General features: G+C 41.5%; 1 protein-coding gene across 2 annotated transcripts in view; it reads right to left on the bottom strand.

The window, feature by feature from the left end:
• Nucleotides 1–12,032, bottom strand: part of ntrk3b (neurotrophic tyrosine kinase, receptor, type 3b) — a 225,936-nt gene extending 213,904 nt beyond the window's left edge. For both annotated transcript variants that reach the window (XM_085441285.1, XM_085441353.1), the window contains exon 1: nucleotides 11,425–12,032. In XM_085441285.1, the coding sequence (XP_085297411.1) occupies nucleotides 11,425–11,666 (242 nt within the window). In that variant the 5' untranslated portion in view covers nucleotides 11,667–12,032. The remainder of the gene's footprint in view (nucleotides 1–11,424) is intronic.
• Nucleotides 12,033–13,420: the final 1,388 nt, after the last annotated feature.

The following is a 13,420-nucleotide window of genomic DNA, read 5'->3' as shown; positions in this document are numbered from 1 at the left end:
TTTTTTTAAGACTCAGATATCACATTTCTGTCTTCTCTTCTCCATACTGCACAGTTTATTTATTTTATTTTATTTATTGTATTTAAATAAACAATGTACGCAGTATATTTAACAATTCATATAATATTTTAAATTCATATAATTTTGCCTAATTTATGTAATATAAAACAAAGGTTGGAGAAAGGATGGTTTGGGAATAAGTAGTAAGCCTAAAGAATACATGCTAATATGTATATTTAAAAAATCAACTGTTGAATCATGAGTCAATGAATCAACCACTTTGCGAATAAATCGGGAGTAACGGTGCAGAAATGGTGCGGTAATATAATACAGTGTGATATTTGCTGAGTAGATTTCCAAGGCTGGTGTCAGGTGTAAATCTCTGCTCATTGTTCTTCATATGCTAATAACAGAAGTTTAGGCAGAATTTAACTGTGTGTTCAAATTATACCAACACAGATCACAAAGAGAAGCCTCAGCAAGCTTGTAAAATGATTCTCAGTCCTAAATAATAAAACAAAATCAATATTATGGAAACCTCAAAGTGAAATATGATCATGACAAAGAAAAATAAATCAAAATTACAACCAGAGTCAGGTGAACTGGGCATCAGAAAAACAGACATCAAAACATCACAACACAAAGAAAACAAAGAGAAAGAAGTGGGTAAAGAGGAGTAACGTCCAAAGGTAATGAATAAATATGACAGAATTAAGGAGGGGAAGGAAGGTAGGAGTTTCTCAGTGAGAAGGAAGGTGTGTACCGTTCTACGCCACTGCATACATCTGACATTCCGTATTACAGGGAGTTATAAACCCCTATGACATTTGTTCCAGCTTACTGCATCTTGGAAACAGGTAGTCATCTACCATTTTCCAAACAGACATAAATATAAAGTAATTTTTAAAACATCTGAAACTCATCAACTGTAGTATTCAAGGGTGCTTTTATAAAATAAAGCAGACAACATTATAAAATGTCTAAAACGTCATTTGATTTCCTGTTAGTTCTCATGTTTCCCATCATGGATATTGTTCTTATCTTTTACTAATGCTACTTCTTTAAATTGAGCTGCAAGGCTGAAAATTAAACTTGTGGTATATATCACTAAAGCAAAAAAATATTACTAACTAATTATTAACTATTATTACTGTAATAGTTAATCCAGTTAAATATTAAAATATAAAATTAAGGAAATTATACATTTTTTCTTAAAATCAGCATAACATAACCCTAATAGCTACAGGTTGCAGTTCTGTGAATGTGGCAGGGTGAAAACTTTGGAACCACCAAAGTAGTGAAACTCATACAAACTGCCCTATCATATCCTGTAAACAGATCAATTTCAGGCTTGCGCTAACTTGAGAACAATCTGTAGTGTGCATGTGTTGATCTTTCCTGTAAATTTCTTATGTTGCTAAGATGTACACCTTCTTTTTTGTTTCAAATGTTTATATTACCTAGTGATGCAGATTGTGGTTTTTGGGTGTGGGTGCTGAGCATTTACCTTTTTTGAGCACCTACAAGCGTCTATAGTATTAGCAGCTCACAGGTGATAAACAACTGATGTCTTGTACCAAATGATTTGGGACAAACTGCTTTAAACGTTTAGTCCTAATGCACTGACCATGACAAAAAAATGCAAACTTTATAAAAACATTCTTTTCTATCCATTTTTTAAAAATTACTTTACTCCTCACAACGAGATATAAGCAGAATGTGAAAGCTGATATAATAATGTTGAGACAAATATTAAATGTCAGTAAGTCTGGAAGCAGAGACACGACATTTAGCAAAGGTCTAATGAAACATAATAGGAAATTGTAATATGGGAAACGGATGTTCTACTATTTCTGGAGCTAAACTAGTAGTACAAGCTAAAATTTAGTAGATCGTTGCTTATGATTTTGATTTTAATCATTCTTTAAGTCCTCCAACATAATGGAAAGCCAAACCCTAAAATGCTGGAGTGCCCCTCAAAACAGGTGATTCAATGTACAAGATCTTTTTCAATATGGGTTCAACTGATACTCCAAAAGCTCAGCTGAACAGAACATACTCCACTTGTAACGATTTCAATAAAAATCTACAAATGTTCACTTATCAAATTCCCATTCAGAAGCCTTACACAAGATCTCTGTAGCGGATATATCTGGACTGAAGTTGCTATTGGCTACAGTTACACAGTCTGTGGGCTGCACATGAGCTACAAGAGGTAGAGAAAACGCTGAGTTTATGTAATGCAGTAACACACAGTGTCTGAACCAGGGGACACTTGCAGCCTACACAAGCCACCTGAGCAGACCTTGCTGTATAATTCAGGTTTCTTTGGCAGCATCTGTAAGCTGGTTTCATAGAAAATGTGTACTTGAAGTTGTCCAAAGATCGATAGTTTAAAGCTGAGCCGTGCTGTTTTAAAAACTGAAAAAGTAAGAAGGCAGTATCCACATAAAGTTTTTAAATAAATACTGGAGATGGCAGCTTATTACATTTAAAAGTGACTCCTGCTGCAAGTAACGAGATTAATAAAAATAAACACAATATTATGATGGAAGGGCTTTCGACTTTGAAAATGAGACTACACACATTCCTATAGATTTCAGAGATATTAAACGATAAACTTCAAGCTGCATTTTGCAAAGCAGATAAACAGTAAATCATTTAAGAGTGCGGGACTCTCAGTTTGTTTGCAGATAAACAGATGGCAATTTTACAATCCACATAAATCTCTTTGATTGAAGAAAGAGCTGACATTAAAGAAGCTGATGCTATAATACTTGTGGAAGAGGCTTCTCATTTCAAAGGCAAATAGAGGATGTTGGATTTTTTACGTTCACACGAGACAACATGACTGCCAGCAATAAAAACAAAAACCCATCATAAAATGTGCATTTGAATGACATCATAAGACATCATGATATGGTGTGACATTAAAACAAATATTACACGTTTTAAATCTCCGTGTGGATGTTTGAAACCTATCCATGAAAAACTGAAGGGATTTTTGCTGCTATTTTGTGAAGAAATTCAATTATACACAGTTTATCAGCTTTATAGTCTCGACCTCCAATAAAAATGGTATCACAATTGTGCCATAGGAACGCGTTCTCAATCACTGCGTAATATGCAGCTTCTAATGGAAAATTGCAATCTCAAAAAAAAAAAAAAAAAAGAAAAATCCCACAATTACAAAGATATGTTCTATTTAGGACCCTTGGGTGGGTCCCAGCCAGTTAATGGTACACTACAACACTACAAGTCAATAGTCTGCCAAGGTAGACGATGCACCCCAACACATTGAAAAAACTGTTCAGGAACAGTTCTAGGCACACAAATCAACCACGACAATAACCAGGCCTCTACACTACTTAAAATGAGATCTGTTAAGATACTAAGATAAGTAACTGAATAAATAAAATAAAAAAAACCATGAAGGCCAGGTGTGGCCTGTTCTCTTACAAATCCAGGAATAGTTAAGGAGATAAGAGATGTAGAATTGATTTCGAGTGTTGAACTTGCATTTCGTTTTTCACTGGAACTCTCAATATCAGGTCCAAAAAACTGTCAATACAAGGCAAGGAAGCCATCATTTACTGAAAAACCAAAAGAAGCCTACCAGAGAGATAGCAAAAAGGTTAGGAGAGATCAAATCAACAATCTGGTACATTCTTAAAAAGAAGCAACTGTAGCTTGCCTCCACCAGTGTGTGAATGTGTGTGTGAATGGGTGGATGACTGGGTGTGTAAAGTGCTTTGGGGTCCCTAGGGGGGACTAGTAAAAGCGCTATACAAATACAGGCCATTTTCCATTGCACTGGCCAGCTCTGCAAAACCAACAAATCCAAAAGACCATAAGATAACTCAAGTGGATGAGATAGCCAAATCAAGGACATGCTCAAGGGTCAAAGTCTACAATCAGGACAGTCTTCATGAATAGAAATACAAAAGGCTTACAACAAAGATGAAACCACTGGTTACACCCAAGAACATGAAGGCCAGATTAGACTTCACCAGGAAAACGTGTCCAAGAAAATTGTTGGACAACCAAGATTGGCTTGTACCAGAATGATTGGGGCTACCCGCAACAGCAAGCCGCAGGAGGAGACGTTGCGAGCGGAGGCAGAAGAGAGGCAAGCGGGGAGGCCTGTGGGCACGGCTAAAGACTAGTCCGTTTAAACCACCACTCCCGATCATATTCCTCTCCAACGCCCGTTCAATCCGTTACAAACTGGATGAAATACGACTGCAGATCGCCACTCGACGGACTTTTAATAACTGTTCGTGCATGATTTTCACTGAAACCTGGCTGGACAGCGCCATTCCCGATGCGGCTATCGATCTAGCAGGCCGCACCGCCTATCGAGCCGACAGGTCTGCGGACTCGGGTAAGAAGACTGGCGGGGGGCTGTGCATCTATATTAACAACCTTTGGTGCACGAACGTCACGGTAACGGAAAAACTGTGCAGTACAGAGGTAGAACTGTTGGTGTTAAAGTGCCGTCCATTCTATCTCCCTCGGGAATTTTCTGCCGTTTACATCTGCGCTGTTTACATTCCACCAGATGCTAATGCTAAGCTAGCGTTAGCACAATTGAGCAGCAGCATCAATAACAGCCTGGTAGCACACCCGGACAGTGTCTTTATTGCGGCTGGGGATTTTAACCACGCGGACCTGAAATCTGTACTTCACAATTTCCACCGTAATGTGAAGTGTGCTACCAGAGGAGATAGAACGTTGGACCAGGTGTACACCAACATGGCGAATGCGTACAGAGCCCAGGCTTATCCCCACCTGGGTCTGTCAGACCATCTCTCCCTTCTGCTACACCCAATATACACACAAAAGATCAAGAGCACTGGGATTACAACCAAAACCGTGAGAACATGGCCGCAGGATGCTATTCCGATGCTTCAGGACTGTTTCCACTGCACAGACTGGGATGTATTCAAGGTGCAGGACACTGACAATCGTGTCGCATTGGACAGTTACACCTCCACTGTCTTGGACTACATCTGTTTCTGTGTGGACAATGTAACAACTTGGAAACGATTCCGTGTGTTCCCTAATAATCCACCCTGGATGACACACGGAGTTCAACAACTTATTCGAACGAGGAACAACGCTTTCAAATCCGGGGACCAGGAGGCATACAGTGCTGCCAGGGCCAACCTGAGAAGAGGCATCAAGACTGCCAAGCAGCAGCACAGGAGGCGTATCGAGGCCAGGTTTGAGAACAACACAAACCCAAGGCAGGTCTGGGAGGGCATCAGGGCTATCACGGACTACAAAAGAAGAACACCATCACCCTCAGCCGACAGTTCTACTCTGGCTGAGGATCTAAATCTCTTTTATGCCCGTTTTGACAGGGAGAACACCGACCCTGTCCTGTCCCCTCTCCCCTCAACCGATCCTGCTCCAGTCCTGAGCACTCATGAGCTGAGGCGTGTGTTCCGGAGCATTAACACCAGGAAGGCGGCCGGGCCGGATGGAGTGCTGGGCCGGGTGCTAAAAGACTGTGCTGCGGACCTGGCGGACGTCTTCACCTCTATATATAACACCTCGTTGTCCTGTTCACTGGTACCATCCTGTTTCAAAGCAGCAACCATCGTTCCCATCCCAAAACAGTCAAATGTCACATGTCTGAACGATTTCAGACCTGTGGCACTCACCTCCATTCCCGCCAAATGCCTGGAGAGACTGGTCATTAAACACATCAGAGCTGCTTTTCCACCATCCCTGGACTCGCACCAGTTTGCATACAGGGAGAACTGGTCAACCGAGGATGCGATCGCCACAGTGCTGCACACATTACTGAAGCACTTGGAACACAGGAACACCTATGCACGGCTCCTCTTTGTAGACTACAGCTCGGCTTTTAATACCATCCGGCCATACAAACTCCGTCCCAAACTCCACCAACTGGGACTTAACTCCTCTCTGTGCAACTGGATTGTGGACTTCCTCACTAACCGTAGACAGAGTGTCAGAGTGGGTAAGAACACCTCTTCCACCCTTGTGGTCAACACCGGTGCCCCTCAGGGGTGTGTTCTGAGCCCTCTGCTATACACTCTCTTCACCCATGACTGTATTTCCTCCTGCGCGTCCAATCTCATTGTTAAGTTTGCAGATGACACTACAGTGCTCGGACTTATATCCAACAATGATGAGACAAACTATAGGACAGAGGTGCAACAACTAGAGTCATGGTGCCACGACAATAACTTGGTCTTAAACACCAAAAAGACCAAGGAGATCATTGTAGATTTCCGGAAGAGGGGCCATAACAACCATCTGCCTCTCTTCATTGGCAGTGAGGCGGTGGAGAGGGTGAGCAGTTTTAAATTCTTGGGGGTAACTGTGACCGAGGACCTGTCCTGGGGCAACCATATCACCTCAGTTGTACGGAAGGCCCAACAGCACCTCTACTACCTGAGGAGACTGCGGAGCGCACACATTCCCAGATCTCTGATGTTGAACTTCTACAACTGTGCCATCAGCAGCATTCTGACGTATGGATTTCTAGTGTGGTTCCCCAGCTGCACCAAGGCCGATCAGCAAGCACTCCAGCGGGTGGTGAAAGAAGCTGGCAGAATTATTGGAACAAGTCTGCCAGAGATCAGTAATATCTTCCCCACTCGCTGTCTGAGGAGGGTGCACAGTATCCTGCGGGACCAACATCACCCTGCGCGCCACCTTTTCCATCTGCTGCCCTCAGGGAGAAGGTACAGGTCTATACAGGCCAGAACATCCAGACTGGCCAACAGCCTGTATCCACAGGCTGTGAGGCTCCTGAACTCTCTGCCCCCCTCTCACGGACAATAACCATATCCAACTTCTTAATAGCAATGAACTGGTCTGCATTGGTGCATCATATCTTTATTCTCTTCCCCCTCCTGCCCCCCCCCCCCCCTCTTTCTTAAATAGATAACTATCATATCTGATATCATATCTCACAGTACAATAATATTGAATGGGTTGCATTGTTGTATTTTGTCATGTTTCTCAGGTCTTTGTCTGAATTTCTACGAACATTATTGCTAAGGATTGTCTTATTGCATTGGAGTCACACTGGGTTAAATATGTACACTTGGGTTTTAAGGGGTATTTATTATTTTCTTCTTTTTTTTGGGTTGTATGGAAGCCCCAAACGCAATTTCATTGTTCTTGACAATGACAATAAATAAATAAATACTAAATACTAAAGAGAAAAGTACAGCGAGTGGAGTGTGGAGGCCTGGCAGTGGAGGTCAATAGTGTTTATTGCATATTAAAGAAAACAGTTGATTTCTGAAATGTACAGGGCTATCCTCTCTTCTCGGAATCAGTCAAATGCTGCAAAACTGATTGGAAAGTGCTTCACAGTACAAATGGATAATGATTCAAAGCATACTGCAAAAGCACTCGAAGAGTTTCTAAAGGCAAAGAAATGGGATCTTCTCCAAAGACCAAGTCACACACCAGATCTCAACCCAAACATGCCAAACTAAACACAGAGAGACCCACCAAAAGGCAGCAACTGAATGTGGCCACAGTAATGGCCTGGCAGAGTATTTCATGGGAAGAAACGAGATTTAGCTAGTTTGTCAATTATACTTGAGCATCTGAAAATGAGGCCGTGTGCATAATTTTTTTTTAATTCCTACACAGTTCGTGGAATATTTTTGTAAAACTCTATCAAGTCGAAAGATTGTATTTTAACCACATCTTAATTGCTGGGTTTCACCCCATGGGAAATTATTTGCTGCCAGGATCCCAGTATCAGGTACCACAGGACACACAAAGGTCTTGGTTGTACTTGAAGGTGTCTAAAGATGGGCTAAAGGAGAACTAAAACAGAATTAGGTGGTTGACTTTAAAATTGCTCATCACTATTCACTGACAATTGAAGTTTCAATGAAGTACCTCTATTTATACAGTTTTTAAGCCAAAAATACAAAAATATGCAGAGTTTTGTTTTAACAGAGGAGAAAGAGTCAAATTGGTTTTTAAAAAAATCTTTTTGTAGGTTTTTTCTACACACCAGAGCCGTCTTATTTAATCTACATGTGCTATATGTCTTTAAAGATGTTTGAATTGGACAAATACTAAACCCGTACAGGATTAAGACATGCAAAATACAGTACAGTGCCATAAACCCATATAAAAGCAGTTCAACTTTAAACTACATTTTGAGAATCTGGAAAACATTACCTTTCTCCCCTCATGTTTAAGTAAGTGAAGTAGAAAATTGTAAAATGCTACACTTGAACACTGCAAACAGATATAGGGAACTTGGTAATTATCTGTAAAATTTCAGATCATACCAACGGTTTCGTTAAAGCGGATGCTTCAAAAAAAATCTTCAGATGATGTGCTTTTATCTTGTGCACAGCAGACATCACATTTCAGCACTTTAGGGCTTTGCGGTTTTCATTTTCATATCATTTTCATATCTTAATGAACTGTTTGTAACTAAGACTGGGAATACGTTTCTACTACCATTGAAACTGCAGCAAGATCATAGGTTGATTACTATCACACAATCAAAGATGGACCTTTCACACTTTTACCTTCACAGTGGCAAACTGATTGAAAGATTTTTTTCACAACAGACATTTTGTGCCACAGCAGGACAAGCGTCCATGGAATTAAAGACATCGTTAATTATCCATTTACAATACAGGTTCCTATAAGCTGTCCTAGTCAGCCAGCATGCACAATACCAGGATCATCTCTAAGTGCAATGCACGCATCATTAATATAACTGAAGTCTGTGCTTTTCCTGCAATTACAAGCCAAAATGTCTGCCGTGAAATACGGCTTTAGTTCAGCGCTTTGCAACAACTCCAGTAATGACAGTGATTGCATGGATGCATTGTTGAATTTAAGGATCAGCTTAAGTACGCAAGAGATGGGGAGGTTGCAAGGGTGATTTTTCTCCAAGTATACATTGGAGACGTTTAGCAGTTTGACAGCGCAGTAATGACCATAGAGATTGGTCCGACACTTTAGCCTCTCCTTTACAAACCACACTTTCAGCAAAAAAAGAAAGAAAAAAAGAAGAAACAAACAAAACAAAATGAGACCAAATGTCATCACTCGAGGTGGAAAAGCTGATTGGATTTTGAAAACAAATACGCACCTGTGCTCAGAGCCACACTTACACAAACCCGTCAAATGCTTCAGCTGCTCTCAGAGAACCATTTTTCCCCCTCAAGCATAACAGCAAGGCCTTATCTTATCCACTTCAAGCAGTGATGCCTCTTGTGATGAATTTCTAATGTGCGAGAACTGGGAAAACTATTATCTGGACTTGGCAGTTTTCTTTGGCTGGCCAATCACCCACCCATCCCCTCCACAGTTCCAGCTAGGAGCCCTCACTCTAGCTTTCTATCTCCATAAATTGTCCCCTCACCTCTGAATATTTCCTGAGATGAATGAAATAGAATTCATGTCATCAAAACACATGTATCTCCCCACTTGCAAAGAGAAGGGATCGTGGATTTTATGTGGCCCCAGTCTCTGAGTGCTCTTTATTACAATGCACCAGTTACTATTTTTTAAGGTCACACCTTCTGGCCAGATAATAAATTAGCATTGAGCTTTGAACATCATTTATGGTAATACATGTTTGTAGAGATGCTATAAATGATTGTGCTGTAGCATTTTAACATAAATGATTACAATCTTTGAATACAAAGTAATTACTATATATTAAATAGCTAATTATTGTTGCTGCGTGGTGTGAATGCACAGCTAAATCAGACGTGTTAGCTCATGTGACACTGGGCAGTATATGCTGATATGCTGTTACTGAGCTGCTGCTGGTGCTAGTGGAGGTTGCCATCCATACTGAGCAGCCAAAAAAAAAAAAAAAAAAAAAAAAAAAAAAAAAGCCGCCAGCTGGCCAGGGGCCATGAAATGCACAATTAGTCCTGGGTCAGTTGCATTAGGTTTTCTCAAAGGCAAAAAAGGCGATCAATGCGTGACTTTGTGCTTGGTATGAACTGAATATTTGGCATTTTTAACTGGCAATCTAAGAGGTTGTTGACTTCAGTGGATGAGAGGAGAGATAAATGTGAAACGAGCAGGTTTCACGGCAAGGAAATCTTTATACGAGGGTCACTCGAGGGTCACACTAATCACTAGTGCGCCGTGAACTCTGACCCTTTCTTCCTTCCTTTCCTTTTAATACAGCCGAGCTTTAAACCTGTGCTTATTCCTTACAGAAAAAGTACCCCCGATAAAACAGTCACGTAAATGACTCCTGTGTTGTAAAGACAGCACTTGATTCCCAGATTATAGAGGGTACCAGGCTACCCTCTAGCGGCACGGGGAAGCGATGAACCGTGTCACAAAATAAGTTGTCTGCCTCAGACGGATAAAGGGTAAACGGGATACCAAAACTGATGACAGCAAAAGTCCTTTGTGGCGTAAGACGACGCGGAGGAAACCGTGCGGGGAATTCCAGTGCGTTAACGGGAGATGTTTACTTTATATGCAAATCAGCTTCATCGACACCAGAGGTCTTATTTAAGGCCCGAGCTCGGCTTTTTTTTTCTTCCTCCCCTGACTTTTCAAGAAAGAAAGCTTTGATGTTAGCAGGGAGGATCGATGCCAGGGAAAGAGAGCGAGAGAGAAAGAGGGAGAGAGAGGAGAGCGAGGGGGTGTAGGATGCAGAATGAGAATGTACTTCTGGGGGTGTGTGGGTGGGTGGTGGTGGAGGAGAGGGAGGAGGAGGGGGGGTAGTCTGCCGTCATCATACATAGCGCCTCTGTTTTGAGCAAAGCCTTTATGAAACCAATATTTCTGCATGTCCATCTCTGTGGAAAGGAGAGAAAAAGCCACAAGTGACGTTTTCACATCCCAATCCGCTCCGCATAATCTGGACACAATAAAGTTTGTCAGGTCGCGTCGTTCTCAGAGGATGCGGGCTCAAAATGTAACTGGTTGACCTTACTGCGCCATTTACTTCTGTTTCATTTAGCACAATCTGTCAGAACAGTTGCTGTACATGACGACGGAAATCAAGCGGGTGGGTGATGTGAGGTTCTCCGCAACATCCTTCTGTCATTTGGACGTGTAGGCCTGCGGTGCCGCTGCGGAGGAGCAACTTTATGGGGACACACTAGGGATGGGGGGAGAGACACATTCGACATTCATTGCCCAGGTTCAAGACCGAGCAATTTATTGCTAAGCTGCAAGTGATTTGACTAATTGGGCACGTGAGGGAAAACAAGCGCATTTACCCTCCATTCAAGACCATTTATCAAATATGGCTTGGGGATCTTTGGGCATTAAGGAGACCAATAGAAGTGTAAAAAGTCTAAGAATTAAAAAAAATATCAGCCAACAAGTCGGATCAATGCAAAGAAAGCAACATACAGGGAATGGGATCAATCAATGATTCCGAAACGCACGGCACAATCCGTACAATGTACTTACATAGAGGTGATGTTTTTGAATAACTCCGCTATGTCAACGCTGGTCCCATTGCTCCCAGTATCTTGCAGGGCGAGTAAAGGGAAAAACCTGCCGTTGTCGGACTTATTGCAAAAGATCTCTGTTTGAGAGCAGCTGCAGGTCGGCGGGCAGTCCAGCATGGAGCTCAGATAGTCCTGGAAAATGCTCATCAGAAACAAAACCCTCCACCAGCAAATCCGGATCGAATGAAACCATAGATCCATGTCTCCGGGCAAAGTGGGGAAATAGAAGAGGTCCCGATGTCCTCTGGGTTAGAACAGAACGACAAAAGAGAAGAGCAGGAGAGTGGGAGGAAGGAAGGAGGAGGATGGTTGGTGCGTCTATACAGAGGATGCTCTATGCGAGCGTTTCTGCCGTGGATGGATGCTGTAGTGTCCTTGCGCGTCAGAGATTGGGTGAAAAGGAGGAGGAGGGGAGGAAAGAAAGAAAAGACGCAACAAAAATAACGCAAATCAAAAACAACAAAGCGAAAAAATGTGAGCGTCCACTCGTCTTGACAGCACACGATGCATGGTGTTCCCCTTAATGCCGTGCTTCTGATGTCGTCGTCGCCTCTCTCCAAGCAGGACCAGGACGACTGGCTAGAGAGCAGAGAGACACAAAATGAGAAGTTGGAGCATCAAGTCCCTCCTACCGGCTACAGTCATACTGACACCTGCAGAAACTGCATGCAATCAACAGTGATTACAACTGCACTATACAAGGATTGCAGGACTACAGAGCAACATGTAGCCTGATATAAGATTTAAAAAGTAAAAATGCAGGGGCGATAAGCTGATTCTGTCCAAAAAAATTGCAAGAGATTTTACTGGAGGATTGATAGATAAATTATTTATTGTTATTTTATGTTATCTTTTTTATTCGTGAGATAAGATTAGACCCACTTGTTGGAAGAATTCCCAAAACATTTCCCCCAAGAAGCTACTGAGGATTACCTGTATAAGAACACCCAATGCACTTAAAATGGTCATTTTTGTCGGATATTTTTACATTAAAAATCTTCACATAGCTAGTTAGAAATTTTTAAAATGGCATTTACACCTCCACCTGACTAAAAAATTCAGAACCTATGAATATGCAAGCATTCATCAGTCAAGCTGAACTCCTTCAGGCATTAAAAGTTCACCAAAAGTCACATTTTAGGTGAACTTAGGAGAAACTTTCCACTTTCAGCCGACGGATGTAAAAAAGAGCATTTGAGTGTCAAACTCTGCAGTACATCATTCTGCACAGTGAAGCTCAAACATCCCAAACGAGTCACTGAGTGACTTTGAAGGATAATTTCAACATGGCTGTTTTCCATCCACGCGCCCACTATGGCTCTATAGCTCATACTAGCGAGAGAAAGAAACTATGACTCAGACAAAACAGTATCAGCAGCTGGGCAAGTAGTGACAGCTCTCTGATTTTCCATTTTAAACATTTGCTTTTGTGTCTGACTAAAGGTAAACACAGAATGTAGTCTCCTGAAATATCCAGCTTGATAGCTTTTCCCAGTTGAAGATTCACAGAGCCACTAGAGCCACATTATTGGAAAATACTGCAGGTTGAAACAATTACCCCTTAGGTAAACAAATTGTATAAGAATAATTAAACAGAATCTCTACCTTGAGTATATACTCAAATAATGATTTGTGCTTTATTGCTAATTTAACTGTATATTTGAGCTTTACAGTTTGGAGTGATGCAGAATTTGACACTAGAAATCGGATTTCATTTTTAGCCCTGTACCTCTCACTTTGTTTTCTCACTGAACTCTTTTTCTCCCTGTAAATTCAATGTCTGTCTTGTAGCCCCCTTCTGTGGGCTTTTGTTTTTTCTCTGTTTTTTGTCTCTCCTCTCAGCCGTCGTACTCCTGTCTGTGACCTGGAAATCAATCTCAGTTATGCCAGGTTGAAGGATTCTTAAACTGCATCTGGAGGAGAGAGAAGAAAGGAGATAGGAAACATTCTGAAGG

The sequence above is a fragment of the Copadichromis virginalis genome, linkage group LG1 (assembly GCF_057382275.1).
Source record: "Copadichromis virginalis isolate Kocher_CV1m ecotype Utaka linkage group LG1, C_Virginalis_male_GT1.1, whole genome shotgun sequence".
In the NCBI taxonomy this organism is placed as follows: domain Eukaryota; kingdom Metazoa; phylum Chordata; class Actinopteri; order Cichliformes; family Cichlidae; genus Copadichromis; species Copadichromis virginalis.
The sequence above is the reverse complement of the archived record's forward strand: the minus strand, read 5'-3'. Positions and strand labels throughout refer to the sequence as shown.